We start from the raw sequence: 14,584 nt of genomic DNA on the forward strand, positions 1-14,584 counted from the left end.
TTCAGCTGGGACTCCCCAAAGGCTTTATCCACTTGGCTGCCAAGGAAAGTACTGGGCAACAGCCAGGAATGGCTTCCAGAAAGCCCAGCTGTGACTACACATACACTAGGAGTATCCAAATGTCCCTTGTCATCCTCCGTGTTCCTTGTCTGTGTCCCACAGGGCCATTTCCTCTCAGCCCAGGATTCAGAGGGTCAGGGCACGCTTGGCAGTGCTAAGGCCGCTGAAGGTAGTCTCACAAGGCTTATTTCTGAGGCCGACTGAGTCTCCGGAGTTTCTTGAGTTGACTGAGCAGCTCAGAGATAAAAGGCTGAGAGAGAAACAGGGGTGAGATCAAAGCATAGCATCACACCCACCCACCATACTGCCCTCCCTCATCTCCCCCGACTCCAGGTCTCCAGAGCTGGGGAAGGGGAGAAGCACCAAGGGCCAAGCCTTCCTCTCAAATCCTCCTCTTCATTAGCTGCCTCCCCTCCGGGTCCCTCTTACCCCCAGACCTGCAGAGCATCATCCCTTACCTCTGTGGGGCGGGGGCAGTTTCGGAGAATAGCCTGGGTGGAAGAGAGCAAAGAGTGGGTCCCTGAGCCACAGCACTTTCCCACAAGCCTCCACTCAGCCCTCCCAGGAATCCTCCCCTCTGAACTGGTTCTCCCCACACCACTCGGGAAGGCAAAACCTGAGTTCCTGGGTTCCTCCCGCTCTAAGCCCAGCCCCGTATTCTACCTCCAAGTGAGTCTTCTGTTCCTCTGTGGATAGTTCCATGAGAGCCTCCAGGTCAATCTCAGGCTCAGAAGGAGTTGGTTGGTCCTGTTTGGGAATCACATGGGGCTCAGAGGGGCCTGGCCAGCTGGTGCTGGAGCGGAGGTCCATCAGGGGCTCCCCCATCTCCTACCCTGCTTCCCACATTCAGTCTATCTCCTCACCTTCCTCAAACCACCTGTTCATTCTCCCATTCAACACTTACTGAGGACCTACTATCTTCTATCTGACACAGGGCTAGGGTTCTTTTAAAATAGTGCCTGTTTGGGCACGTGGGTGGCTCAGTCAGTTAAGCATCTGCCTTTGGCAGGGTCATGATCTCAGGGTCCTGGGATGGAGTCCCACCCACGTCGGGGAATCTGCTTCTCCCTCTCATTCTTCCTGTGTACTCTCCCTCCCTCTCTCTCAAATAAATAAATAAATAAATAAATAAACAAATAAATAAATAAAATCTTTTAAATAAAAGAGTGCCTGTTTAATTTCAAAAGTTATGCACATTGTTGGTAAGAATATAAAATGGTACAGCTGCTTTGGAAAACAGTTTGGCAGTTCTTTAAAATGTTAAATTATAGAGTTATCACCTGACCCAGCAATCCCATTCCTAGGTCTGCTCCCAAGAGAAATGACACGTCCACACAAACACCTGCACGTGAATGTTCATGGCTGCGTTATTTGTAAGAGCCAAAAGGTGAAAACAACACATATCTCCGTCAAGCAATGAATGGATAAATAAAATGTAATGTAGCCATAAATTATTACTCAGCAATAAAAGGAACAAAGCATTGTTTTATGCTAAACATAGACCAGCCTTGAAAACATTATGTTAGTGAAAGAAGCCAGTTACAAAAGGCCATATGTTATATGATTCAATTTGTATGAAATGTCCAGAATAGGTAAACCCATAGAGAAACAAAGTAGATTAGTGGTTGCCTCGGGCGGGAGTGGTGGTGGTAAGGAATGAGGTGTGACTGCTAACTGGTATAGGGTTTCTTTCTGGGGTGATAAAATGTCCTAAAATTCAATTGTGGTTGTACAACCCTGAAGATACTTAAAACTATTGGAAAGTGTACACTTTAAGGGGGTGAACTGTATGGCATGTAAATCATATCTCAACAAAGCTATCTTTAAAAGTTATTATAGTCAGTGAAATAATTGAAAGAATACAGAGCTTATAAACTAAAAAGTGAAAGAAGCTCAAGAAGATGAGATGACAGGGGCGCCTGGGTGGCACAGCGGTTAAGCGTCTGCCTTCGGCTCAGGGCGTGATCCCGGCGTTCTGGGATCGAGCCCCACATCAGGCTCCTCCGCTATGAGCCTGCTTCTTCCTCTCCCACTCCCCCTGCTTGTGTTCCCTCTCTCGCTGGCTGTCTCTATCTCTGTCAAATAAATAAATAAAATCTTAAAAAAAAAAAAAAAGAAAATGAGATGACAATCCACAGACTGGGAGAAAAGATTTGCAGAGGATGTATCTGATAAAGGACTATTGTCCAAAACAGACAAAGAATCCTTGAAACGCAACAATAAGAAAGAAACAACCCGGGGCGCCTGGGTGGCACAGCGGTTGGGCGTCTGCCTTCGGCTCAGGGCGTGATCCCGGCGTTGTGGGATCGAGCCCCACATCAGGCTCCTCTGCTATGAGCCTGCTTCTTCCTCTCCCACTCCCCCTGCTTGTGTTCCCTCTCTCGCTGGCTGTCTCTGTCTCTGTCAAATAAATAAATAAAATCTTAAAATAAATAAATAAATAAATAAATAAATAAATAAATAAATAAATAAAAGTATAAAAGCTTATCTTTAAAAAAAAAAAAAAGAAAGAAAGAAACAACCCAATAGAAAAATGGGCCAAAGATCTGAACAGATACCTCACCAAAGATATGTGGATGGCAAACTGCCTAAGAGCTGTTCAACAGCATATGTGATTAGGAAATTGCAAATTAAGACAACAATGACATACACTACATACCTATCGAATGGGCAAAAAATCCGAATCCAAATGCTGGTGAGGATATGGACCAACAGGAACCTTCGCTCACTTCTGGTGGGAATGCCAAATAGTACAGCCACTTTGGAAGGCATTTTGGCCGTTTCTTACAACTCTTACTACATGGTCCAGTGATCAAGCTCCTTAATACCTACCCAAGTGAGTTGGAAACATATCCGCACAAAAACCTGCATAAAGATGTTTATAGCAGCTTTACTTATCATTGCCACAACTGGGAAGCAACGGATCTGCCCTTCAGTACGTAAATGGATAAATCAACAGTGCACACCCAGACAATGGAGTATTATTCAGCTGTCAAGCCATGAAAAGCCCTAAATGAACTGTAAACACACAGAATAAGTGAAAGAAGCCAATCTGAAATTGGCCAGTCGGGACGCCTGGGTGGCTCAGTCAGTTAAGCGTCTGCCTTCGGCTCAGGTCCTGATCCCAGTGTCTTGGGATCGAGCCCCGCATCGGGCTCTCTGCTCAGCCAGGAGTCTGCTTCTCCCTCTGCCTGCCACTCCCCCTGCTTGTGTGTGCTCTCTCTCTCTCTCTCTGACAAATAAATAAATACAATCTTTAAAAAAATGAAAAAAAAAAAAAGAAATTGGCCAGTCATACACACTGTATGATTCCAACTATACAACATTCTGGAAAATGCAAAACTCTGGAGATAGTAAAAAGATCGGTGGGATTAAGGGGGAAAGTGGGATGAACAGGTGGAGCATAGAGGATTTTTAGGGCAGAGAAAACACTCTCTACGATACTATCATGGCAGACGCGTGTCCTTCCATATTTGTCCAAACCCTTTGAAGGTACAACACCAAAAGTAGACCCTAATATAAGCTATGGCCTTCGGGTGATTTTGATGTGTCGATGTAGGTCCACTGACTGTAACAGTGTACTGCTCTAGTGGGGGATGCTGACAGTGGGGGAGGCTGTGCCTATGCGGGGCCCGGGGGAACATGGGAACTCTGTACTTTCTGCTCAGTCCCCCTGTGAACCTAAAACTGCTCCAAAAATTAAGTCCATTAAAAAAAATGTCAATTCAGTGGCGAAGTTTTCATAAACTTAGAGATTTACTGCTTCATCAAGGACTTTCTAAAGTGAAAGTGACACGGTGGTGAAGAACACGACGCCTGGTGTTAGGAGTTAGTTGGACAATTAGGTAGTCAGGGCCAGGGTCCCCAACAAGGAAACAGGGAGCCGGGACAGCTAAGACCAAACTGCACTAGCAGCCTGTTTTACAGCTTAGACAAGACCACAACAGCATCCTGTCTAGTAGCCTCTGCAGAAGTGACTTTTGCAAAACATCCTGAAACAAAACAATTAACCGTAAAACATCTGTCACTGTCACAAGTTGAGGCAGTTAGTCTCCAAAGGTCAGCCCCCAAGACCATCAACGCGTGAACAATGACCCCATAGGTAGATCAAAGCCCCAAGTGGCACACCTTAGCAGCCAATCCACAGGGGCCCATACTCAGGATGCTCAAGATAGTTGTGCAAAAGAGCTTATAAAACCCCCTAGATTTGAACGCCAAAACGGCAACCGTCTCGGGTCCCCTCCCTGTTTGAGGGCTTTGTACTATGGCTCAATGAACTTTGCCCTGCTGCCCACCACTCTTTGGTCTTCATCTTCATTCTTCAAAGCAGCGTGACCAAGAACTGCGGGCACTAAGGGAATAAAAATTACTGTAACACTAGTACAGGTGGGTGCCACTTTCCTTGTTTTAAAGTTTATTTATTTAAGTAATCTCTACACCCAACATGGAGCTCAAACTCACAACCCCAAGATCAAAAGTCGCATACTCCTCAAACAGAACCGGCCAGGTGCCCATGGCCACTTTCTGGATTCACGCTAGGGGCCACCCTTGTTTTTGCATTATCGGTACAAATGTCAACATAGTGAAAAAGGCAAATGACATCTCAGTATTATTATGAAAATAACTAGGAACCCTCTGGAAGGGTCACCAGAATATACTTCAACAACTGCTGCCTTATTCATTTTTCTATGGGTTGTTTAGTATTTTCTTATTAAGAAGTCTTTTTTAAAAATTCAGATTAGCCCTAGCATTCATTCCACATATGATGGAAATACCTTTTTTTATAAAGATTTAAAAAAATTTTTATTTATTTCTTTATTTGCTTATTGAGAGAGAGAGAGTACAAATGGAGGGAGGAGCAGAGGGAGAGGGAGAGAGAGAATCTCAAGCAGACTCCCTGCTGAGCGCAGAGCCCGATGAGGGGCTCGATCTCACAACCCTAAGATCATGACCTGACCCAAAATCAAGAGTCTGATGCTTAACTGACTGAGCCACCCAGGTGCCCCTGGAGATACCATTTATGTGTGGGGAAGGAGTTGGGGAAATACATGTTTATATAGCTGAATGTAACTACTGGTCTTTTCCAGTTGGATTTTGCTGCTGCTTCTCCTCCCCTTCCCCTCGTCCTCCCCACCCCTTCTTTCTTCTTCTTTTAATGCTTAGTAAGTTCTTCTCATACTGATTTGAATAAATATTTGATATTCACCTTTATGTTTTCTAAAGCTTTGATAATTTCACCTTTTCCTTTTGATTATTTAATCCTATGAAATCTTTTTACTCAACAAATATGCGTTCAGTGACTGCTATTAACATGGTACCATGAACTTGGTAATGCCAGTGAACAAAACAAAGATCCTGTCCTCCAAGAGTCCACATGTTAGAAGCAGTCTAGGAGACATAATAGAAACAGATACAATAAGTAACCAACGTATAATTTGTTGAAAGGTTATTTGGGGGAACTTTTTGGATGATGGAAATGTTCCATATCTTGATTGGGGTAGGGGTTACATATGGCAAAGTGCACCCCAATGTACACTTCAAATTTTATTCTCTGTCAGTTATACCTCAATAATTTGATGTTTTTTAAAACGGAAAGAAAAAAGAAAAAGAAGCCTCCCATGCCCTCTCATTCCTCCAACTGCCAACAGTAACTACTGTTAACAGTTTTGGTCCTTCCATGCCTTTTTAAAATAAATAGTGCTAGCGTTCTAAGTTAGCTCTTTCACCCTAAGCTCTCGACTTTCCTTTTTGCTTCCTTAGTTTCCAGCTCACCTGGTTCGGCCTTCATTCATTTAATGCGTATTTACTAAGAGCATGCTATGCACCAAGTCTTGTGATAAGTACTAAGGCCATAACAGCGAGACAGACACATATAATCCTGCCCTTGAAAAGCTTACGGTCTCCTGAACAATACAGACAAGTGAAATGGCAGTTATAATACAGAGTGATAAGCACTCTGATGAGATACTTTGAGAACACATGGAAGGGGAACCTAACCAAGCCTGGGGTTCAGGAAGGGTTCCTGGAGGAAGCGACTTCTAATCTGAGACCTGAAGGCTGAGTAAGAGTTAACCAGATATTTATATTTCTGGAAATGATGGGGTAACAGGGGCTGTATTTATTCTTGCAACATAAGTAGCTAGAAAACTAGACAAAAATATATGAACAGTGTTTTCAGTCATTGGACAACAGGTTGCTCAGGACTACCTGAGAGAGAAGGGAAACAGAAGAGGCAAACACTGTAATTGCCCTGTATTCCTTCCTAGAGGCAATTTCCAGACCACAGAGCAGAAAGGGAGGCCCCAAGTGGAGTGCAGTGGTCCTGCTATATCAGTGTGACGGAGATCAGAGTTCAGTGCTGAGGTGGCTGGAAGTTGCTAGACACAGTTGTGGAGAGGAGGTAGTTAGGAAGAAAGAGACCTCCAGAAATATGCATAAGGGTTCTCTTGAGTCTTTGCTGAACACAAGATGCATATTCATAGGGTAAAGCTTCAAAAGGCCAGGCAGTGTGAGGCACCGAAGGCCCAGAGATGAACAGACCTCACACAGGCCTGGGAGGCAAATCAAGTTCCACCCAGCCAGAGGGGACAGTCATCACTGATCATGCAGGAACTTAGTACAGACCTCAGAAGGGCCCTACTTTAATAGGGGTTAAATTATTCTCTAAATTAAAGGCTACTCTAGACTCAACGTAACTTAAAAACAAGCTTCAGAAGAATCAGACTGAGCCACAAATAACTAAACTGCCTATTAGAACAAGGCCTAGTGCTTTCAAGGAAGAAAAAAAATCCAGTTACCCAGTAACATAAAACTCATAAAACATCCAGTATCCAAACAAAAATCACTAGTCATACCAGAACCAGAAATGTGACCTACAAAGAAGAGACAAATCAGTTAATAGAAGCAGACCCAGAAATGCCAGAGATGGTGGAATTAGCAGATGAGGAAAACATGAACACAGGAATGAGAAAAATGAAATATATCAGAAAAAACCAAATGGAGCATGTAGAGATGAAAAATACAATATTTTTTAAAGATTTTATTTTTAAGTAATCTCTACACGCAACACGGGGCTCGAACTCACAACCCTGAGATCAAGAGTCACATGCTCTATGGACTGAGCCAGCCAGGCATCCTGAAAGATACAATATATTTTTTTAAGATTTTATTTATTTATTTGACAGAGAGAGAGAGAGAGAGACAGCCAGCGAGAGGGAACACAGGCAGGGGGAGTGGGAGAGGAAGAGGCAGGCTCCCAGTGGAGGAGCCTGATGTGGGGCTCGATCCCAGGACTCTGGAATCACGCCCTGAGCTGAAGGCAGACGCTTAACGATTGAGCCACCCAGGCGCCCCATACAATATTTTTAATGAAAAACTTATTGGATGGAGTTAACAGTATATTTAGATGTTGCCAAAAAAAAGATCAGTTCAACCTGAAGATACAGTGACAGAAACTAGCCAAAATGAAATCACAGAAAGAAAAAAACCTTGCGGTGGGTGTGGGGAAGAAGAAGAGAACAGAGTCTTGATGACCTGTGGTGTGATATCAAGTGGTCTCACCTATGTGCAGTTGGAATCCCAGAAGGTGGAGGGTGGGGCTGAATAGTAAAGCTGCATTCTAATTACTAGAATTCTACCTCTAAAAAAGTACTAGTCTGGCCCCCCAAAAAAACCTTTTCATATCACGTAGGATATTATCCACATGTATTTTGAATATAAGGTAGTATATTATTGAGAGTCAGATTGCAGCTGCAGTCTGGAGTTGAGAATATGGGCTGATATCCTAATCCAAATATTCTTGCCCTCAAGTACTTTTTGAATTCTCAGTAAATGAGTGGATACATCAAACAACTGCCAAGATGAACAAGTGTGGTAAAGTTGTGACTCGCTATTTCATGAAGGGGTTGCCTGCCAGATGCTGCCTGATTTTGACACCGTTCTCGCCTTCACTCCATCCTCAGTCCCCTTCCTCCCGATGTCTCTGCCATGGGAACCAGCAGTGGAGTAAGGCTCAGGGAGGACCTAGCAAGTGCTTGTTTCACATGTTCGTGATGCCACATATCTGACATCAAAATGCCAGCTGCCACCAGAAAAAGACAGTGTCATAGAAGCTATAGGAAAGGAATGTTTGCAAAACCCTGTGCTGATGTGTACATTAGATTTGGCCCCAAGACAGTGACTGGTGACCTTGGCAAGAGCTCTCAATAGAAGGATGGGAACAGAAGCCAGATTTCAGTAGTCTGAATAGTGATAGGAAGGGGAAAGGCAAGTAAAGGATGTGAGTGTGGACGAAGTCTTTCGTAGGGGCCCCTGGGTGGCTCAGTTGGTTAAGCAACTGCCTTCGGCTCAGGTCATGAACCTGGGGGCCCAGGATGGAATCCTGCATCAGGCTCTCTGCTCAGCGGGAAGTCTGCTTTTCTCTCTGACCCTCCTCCCTCTCATGCTGTCTCTCACTCTCAAATAAATGGATAAAATGTTAAAAGAAAAAAAAAGAAGAAGAAGAATTCTTGTCCTAAAGGAGACATACTGGAGGCAGGAACTGGAGGGGGCTCGTTGTTGAGCAAGAGTCTCCTTAAAATAGGAGAAACTCATGAGTGTTTATATCCTTGCTTAGAAGCCAAATCCACACTCCACCTCTGGACAATAGGAGCACGAGGGCCCCAAGTCTGTTTGTTTTGCTGAACCCAGACTGGGTTCCTCTGAAGACCCCAAAGTAGATTTTATACCCAGTGAGAAGAGGTGGGGCCCTCCATCAGAATGAGGTTGGATCCCATTAAACCAAACTGAACGAGGAGTGATGCATGCTTGGAGCCAGCGCCCGCAGGGCTATCCAAGGTGGGCATGCTGGGGAGAGCCTGCTGCATGCAGACAGGCTCTGTGAGGGCAGAACTGGGGCAGGGTAAGCCTGGAGACACTGTTGCCTCAATCTCTCCCAAGATGACCAGCCACCTGGGGCTTCCCCAGCCACTTGGCTGCTTCCTGCTAAAAAGCGCAGGGATTGGGAGAGGAACTGCCACCTAGCACCTTTGGACAATTGCCATGGCAACCACAAGCCAGGTATTTTATTTCGGTCATTGCCTGGGAGTGGTCCTCCCACATATCCTGTTTTCCAATGTTATGAACTCATTATTGTGCACCCCTCCCACCCACCCCCCCTTCCCCATGTTCATCTTGTAAAACCAGGTTCTTTGTCTATGAGGTCCTGTTATTTGTCTGATGTGGGGACAAATTTGCTCTGAGGTGTCTGAAATATGAGACTTTTTATGCAAGTGCACAACAATCTGAAACTGAAACCGATCCAGAGAGGGAGGGTGCTGGCAGGACAGAAGGGCAGTGCAGGCGGAGCAGAAGCAGGCCAAGGAAGTGTGCCTCTCCTGCTCCCAGCTCCACAGCATCTCCCTCCCCTGTACCGGGGAGCCCAGGATGCTGCTGGGGACATGGTGGACACCAGGGCCACACTAACACATGACCCAGTGAGCTTCACGTGACAGCCTGGGCCACATGCCTCAGTCTTTTCCACCCCCACCGCAGCACAGCTCTTACCTGGAAGAATGACAAGCCCCTGTTGCCCCAAAAAGAAAAGAGGGGAACAGAGTCAAGAAGGAGGAGAAAGAAGGACCATGGTATGTAGATGAGGACTCCTGGGCTCTGGCTTGGAGAAGTGGTTCTCAGCCAGCCACGTGCTAGAATTAACTGGGGAGCTTATAAAAAAAAGGCAAGTGTCTGGGCCCCACCCCAAGACATTTAGTCAGTTGGGGTGCAGTCAGGTCATCAGGTTTCTTCTGAAGTACTTCATGGGTGGAGAACCACTAAGTTGCTCGCCTAAGTGCCCGGGCTCTGCAGAGCCCCAGCTCCAGGTCTCCTGGTCTCCTAGCCGTGTGACCTTGGGCTCCTTCGTTACTCAACATCTCTAAGCTTCCATTTCCTCCACGATAAAACATACCTACCTAAGGGAGTGGTGGGGAGCGCTGAATGGGTAATGCATGTCAAGAACTAGGCACTGCGCCTAACACAGAGTTAAGCGTTCAGAATGTTACTCTTGTTGTCAAAACAGCGGTTGTGACTACTCTAGGACCCCGATTTTTAGTTATCTGAGGAAGAAAGTGCCATGTCTCGGGACAGGGGCGGAGACGTGTCCTTTTCTCAGGGAGAGTTGAGTGGAGTCAGTCAGAGCCAGGGGCAAGGACTCGTTCCAGTCCAGTGCTGTCCACTCTGAGAGGATGGAAATGTTCTATATCTGTGCTGACAAAAAGGCAGCCAGCCACTAGCCACATGGGACTACGGGGCACCTGAGATGTGGCCAGTGTGAATGAGGGACTGAACTTTTCATTTTATTTAATCTGTATTAATTTGAAGGTAAACAGCTACACGTGGCTGACAGTCATAGTACTGGCAGCATAGCTCTTGACGTGTAGGGGTGTCGAGAATGAGAGTAAGACATAAAATAAATAAAAATAGTTCTTCTAGCTCATTCGAGCTTCAAAAAGTCCCACAGAGGAGATATGCCAGGCACTGATAGGCTCATTTTATAGATTAGGAAACTACGCCTCGGGGGTGTTAAAACACCTGGCACAGATTTTGAAGAGCATGGGAGGCAGAGCCCAGACCCGACGGAGGCGGACTTCGGGACTGCAAAGTGTATCTTCACCTGCTGGGAGAAGCTTTCTCTCGCACGGGCCCTCCAGCTCCTCCTGAGGTCTCCCCGCAGGCTCTGTCCCCCTCCCCGGCAGCCTGCGGCCTCCCTCACTGTCCCGCGTCACTCACCTGGAAGAGCTCCTGAACTCGCCCATCGACCCACTGCTCCATCTCCAGCCAGCGCTGGAGCTGCCCCCGGTCGTACTTCACCGTCAGCCGGCTGGGTCTCCGGGACCTGGCTACTTTGGAGGGGTCCGGGTGGGACTTTGACTCTGAGTCTGTGGATGACGTCCTCCTCCTCCCAGAAGTCCAGCGGACCTTCTTACTTGGGTTCTCCCCGTCAGGGCTGGGAGATGTGCAGGAAGAAGGGCTTGAAGACAGCATGGAAGGACTGGCGTGAGCAAGGACCTGGGAAAAACTGCCCGTCAGAGCAAGGGTGCCGGGGAAGTGAGGAGCCCGGAGCACCGAGGGAGAGGCCAGTGGAGAACGGAAGGGGGAGAGAGGGAGGGCCGAGGCTCCGGGAGGGGCGGAGGGTCAAAGATCAACAGGACTTTCCCGGGTGCTGGGAATGCCAATCTCCTGGCTCCTTGCTGCCAGTGAGTGGCACTCCCGAGCTGTGCCCCAGCCCTCCTTTTTGCAACTGCTGGAGCCCAGAGTGATATCAACTTCAGAGAAGCAAAGGTCAAGAACGTGCCGTACGCTGGGAGAAAGCAGGGGCGCTCGGGTCCTGAGAGGTGCAGGGCTCTGATTGGTGCTCTATGGCCAGCTGTGGAACAGGAGCGGAGTCACACTCACCTGAGAGCCCTCAGCATCCCATTTCTGGGACTAGATCCACCTGGGCCCCAGGAGCTGGAGTCACATGGATCCTGCAGGAACAGGGTCCCAGGCAGGTGGGAGCTGCTGCTCAGAGTGTGGCACTGGTGGGGGCAGAGTCTCACCAGGGGTAGTTAGAGGAATGGTTATCTCTGGCCCTTGTCGGGTCAGTACCCTCTTGGGTCTGGATGTGTCCGAATGTGAGCTGTCTTATGAATATGTGAAGGAAGAGTTGTTCCTCTGTCAGCCTGGCCTGTGCTTGCAAAGGTAAATTAATCAAGCTCGTCTCTCATGCCCGTCCCCCAGAGGCAACTGCTTGGGACGCCATGTTTATCATCACATGACCCTCCCCTGACTCAGGTTGTTCCTGACACAGCAGAAACCTGCAGACTTAACTTTTACCCAGGTGACAAGACTAGTAGTTCTAAACATACGGTACTTGCATTCTAAAGGAAGTGTGTGTTTGTTGGTTTAGTCTTTTGTAACAAAAATGTCTTTTCTAGAAGATTTATTTATTTATTTTAAGAGGGAGAGACAGCAGGGGGGCAGAGGGAAAGGGAGAGAGAATCCCAAGCCGACTCCCCGCTGAGTGTGGGGCGGACTCCAACTCCGGGTGGATTCCATGACCCTGAAGTCACCCCTCAAGTTGAAATCAGTCAAACCCTCAACGGACTGCACCACCCAGGCGCCCTGTAACAAAAATTTCTAAACCTTTTAGAAAAGTTACAGAACACTGTCATTTTTTAAAAAAGATTAACAGCTCAGAAGGACAAACAAATGAAAAATGAACGTTTCTCCCCTCTCCCCAGAAGCAATCCCACCAACAGCTTCTGTTTTTAATTCTCCTGTAATCACCATTTATCCCTTTGTGTAATATCATATATTTGTCCATTCTTTTTTTTTTTTTAAGATTTTATTTATTTATTTGACAGAGAGAGAGACAGCCAGCGAGAGAGGGAACACAGCAGGGGAGTGGGAGAGGAAGAAGCAGGCTCCCAGCAGAGGAGCCCAATGTGGGACTTGATCCCAGATCGCCAGGATCACGCCCTGAGCCCAAGGCAGATGCTTAACCGCTGTGCCACCCAGGCACCCCAATATATTTGTCCATTCTTGACAGTATCTCTTATCTCCCCAATACGTAGAATGGAAAATTAACTTTGTCACCCCCTTTTACTTTCTACATTCCAATCTTTGTTTCTTTTTAGGTCTTGCAGTAGTTGCTTTTAAAATGTTGAATTTCAGGGCACCTGGGTGGCTCAGTTGGTTAAGTGTCTGCCTTCGGCTTAGGTCATGGTCCTGGGGTCCTGGGAGCGAGGCCCATGTGGGGCTCCTCCCAGTGGGGGAGCCTGCTTCTCCCCCCTGCCCCCTATTTCTCTCTCTCAAATAAATAAATAAAATCTTTATTTTTTTAAAAGATTTTATTTATTTATTTGACAGAGAGACAGCTACCGAGAGAGGGCACAGGCAGGGGGAGTGGGAGAGGAAGAAGCAGGCTCCCATCGGAGGAGCCTGATGTGGGGCTCGATCCCAGAACACCGGGATCACGCCCTGAGCCTAAGGCAGATGCTTAACGACTGAGCCACCCAGGCGCCCCAATAAATAAAATCTTTAAAAATAAAACAAAATGTTGAGTTTCTGTTTCCAATGTATCGAGTAAAACCATCATACACTGACTCCTGACAGAGAGCTTTAGATAATAGCCAACAGATTAGTCTTTTTCTAAGGTTTATTTATTTGAGACAGAGGGCACACACGTTATGAGATCATGACCTGTGCGGAAACCAAGAGTCAGACGCTTAACTGACTGAGCCACTCAGGCGACTCCAATACATGATTCTTTTTTTTTTTTTTTAAGATTTTATTTATTTATTTGGCAGAGATAGAGACAGCCAGCGAGAGAGGGAACACAAGTAGGGGTAGTGGGAGAGGAAGAAGCAGGCTCCCGGTGGAGGAGCCCGACGTGGGGCTCGATCCCATAATGCTGGGATCACACCCTGAGCCGACCGAAGGCAGACGCTTAACCGCTGTGCCACCCAGGCACCTCTCCAATACGTGATTCTTAAATGATGAAAAGCTTTGGGGCCCTAAGTTGACAGAGTGGGGGAGGTGTTTGAGGGGTGCACACCAGCAAAGTAGCCTGGAAAAGAACAGACTTCGGAGGAAGGCTGACAGATCTGAGTTCAAACTCAGCTTTTTGCCCTGCACTGGTTTTCTAACCTCACATTCACAACCTCTTTGAGTCCATTTTCTCATCTGCAAAAGACGGTTTGGGGGGAAGATTAAATGAGTTGATACATGTAAACGTGATGTCCGAAACAGAGTCCCTTCTCAGGAGACATCTATTCCCTTCCCTTCTTTGTCTTCTCACTCCCTGCCTTCCTGGTAAGGCTCTGTCTGCCAAAGGCTTGCTGAGGGATTTCTCTGTGTTGGTTTCCTTCCTGGGCCTCTTTGGAAGGGGGTGGACGTGAGCAGCGGTAGGGAGGCCTCCAAAATGCAGCCCACAGACTCAGCTGTTACTTCGAATCACCTGTTATACTCTGTGATGGGCAGCATGATTATGATTGGTCCTTCTATCTTCTGTTTCCTGTCTTGTGAAGAATTTGGGAGCCCTTTCAGGAAAAGGAACCAGATCAGAAGACTCAGTGGGTTTTGTTCATTCATTAACTCATTCACTTAATAACAAAGATTTCACAAGCTCCTTTAGTAGGCCAAGCATTATGCTCAGTCCTGGGGATTGGTGATCCAAAAGAAACTCTGTCCCTGTCTTCGTGGAACTTATAGTCAAGTGTAAAAATAAACAAATGTTAATCAACTAATCAAATAAATGTAAAGTTGCAACTGCATCTGTATGTAGTGATCTGAAAAAGAAAAAAAGGTTAAAGGTGTCATAAGAGGGGCGCCTGGGTGGGTCAGTCGTTAAGCATCTGCCTTCAGCTCAGGGCGTGATCCCGGCATTCTGGGATCGAGCCCCACATCGGGCTCCTCTGCTGGGAGCCTGCTTCTTCCTCTCCCACTCCCCCTGCTTGTGCTCCCTCTCTCGCTGGCTGTCTCTCTCTCTGTGTCAAATAAATAAATA

At 46.8% G+C, this 14,584-nt stretch overlaps 1 protein-coding gene across 1 annotated transcript in view; it reads right to left on the reverse strand.

Annotated features, from left to right (window-relative positions):
• The window catches only part of PPP1R14D (protein phosphatase 1 regulatory inhibitor subunit 14D), a 21,706-nt gene continuing 7,122 nt past the window's right edge, over window positions 1–14,584 (reverse strand). Inside the window, exons 3-6 of the mRNA XM_045770917.2 lie at window positions 10,825–11,103; window positions 724–807; window positions 519–551; window positions 1–310 (exon numbers count right to left, since the gene is read on the reverse strand). Coding sequence (XP_045626873.2) covers window positions 245–310; window positions 519–551; window positions 724–807; window positions 10,825–11,103 — 462 coding nt within the window. The 3' untranslated portion in view covers window positions 1–244. The remainder of the gene's footprint in view (window positions 311–518; window positions 552–723; window positions 808–10,824; window positions 11,104–14,584) is intronic.

Source organism: Ursus americanus, chromosome 36 (genome assembly GCF_024610735.1).
Source record: "Ursus americanus isolate L20-20 chromosome 36, mUrsAme1.1.p, whole genome shotgun sequence".
Lineage (NCBI taxonomy): Eukaryota > Metazoa > Chordata > Mammalia > Carnivora > Ursidae > Ursus > Ursus americanus.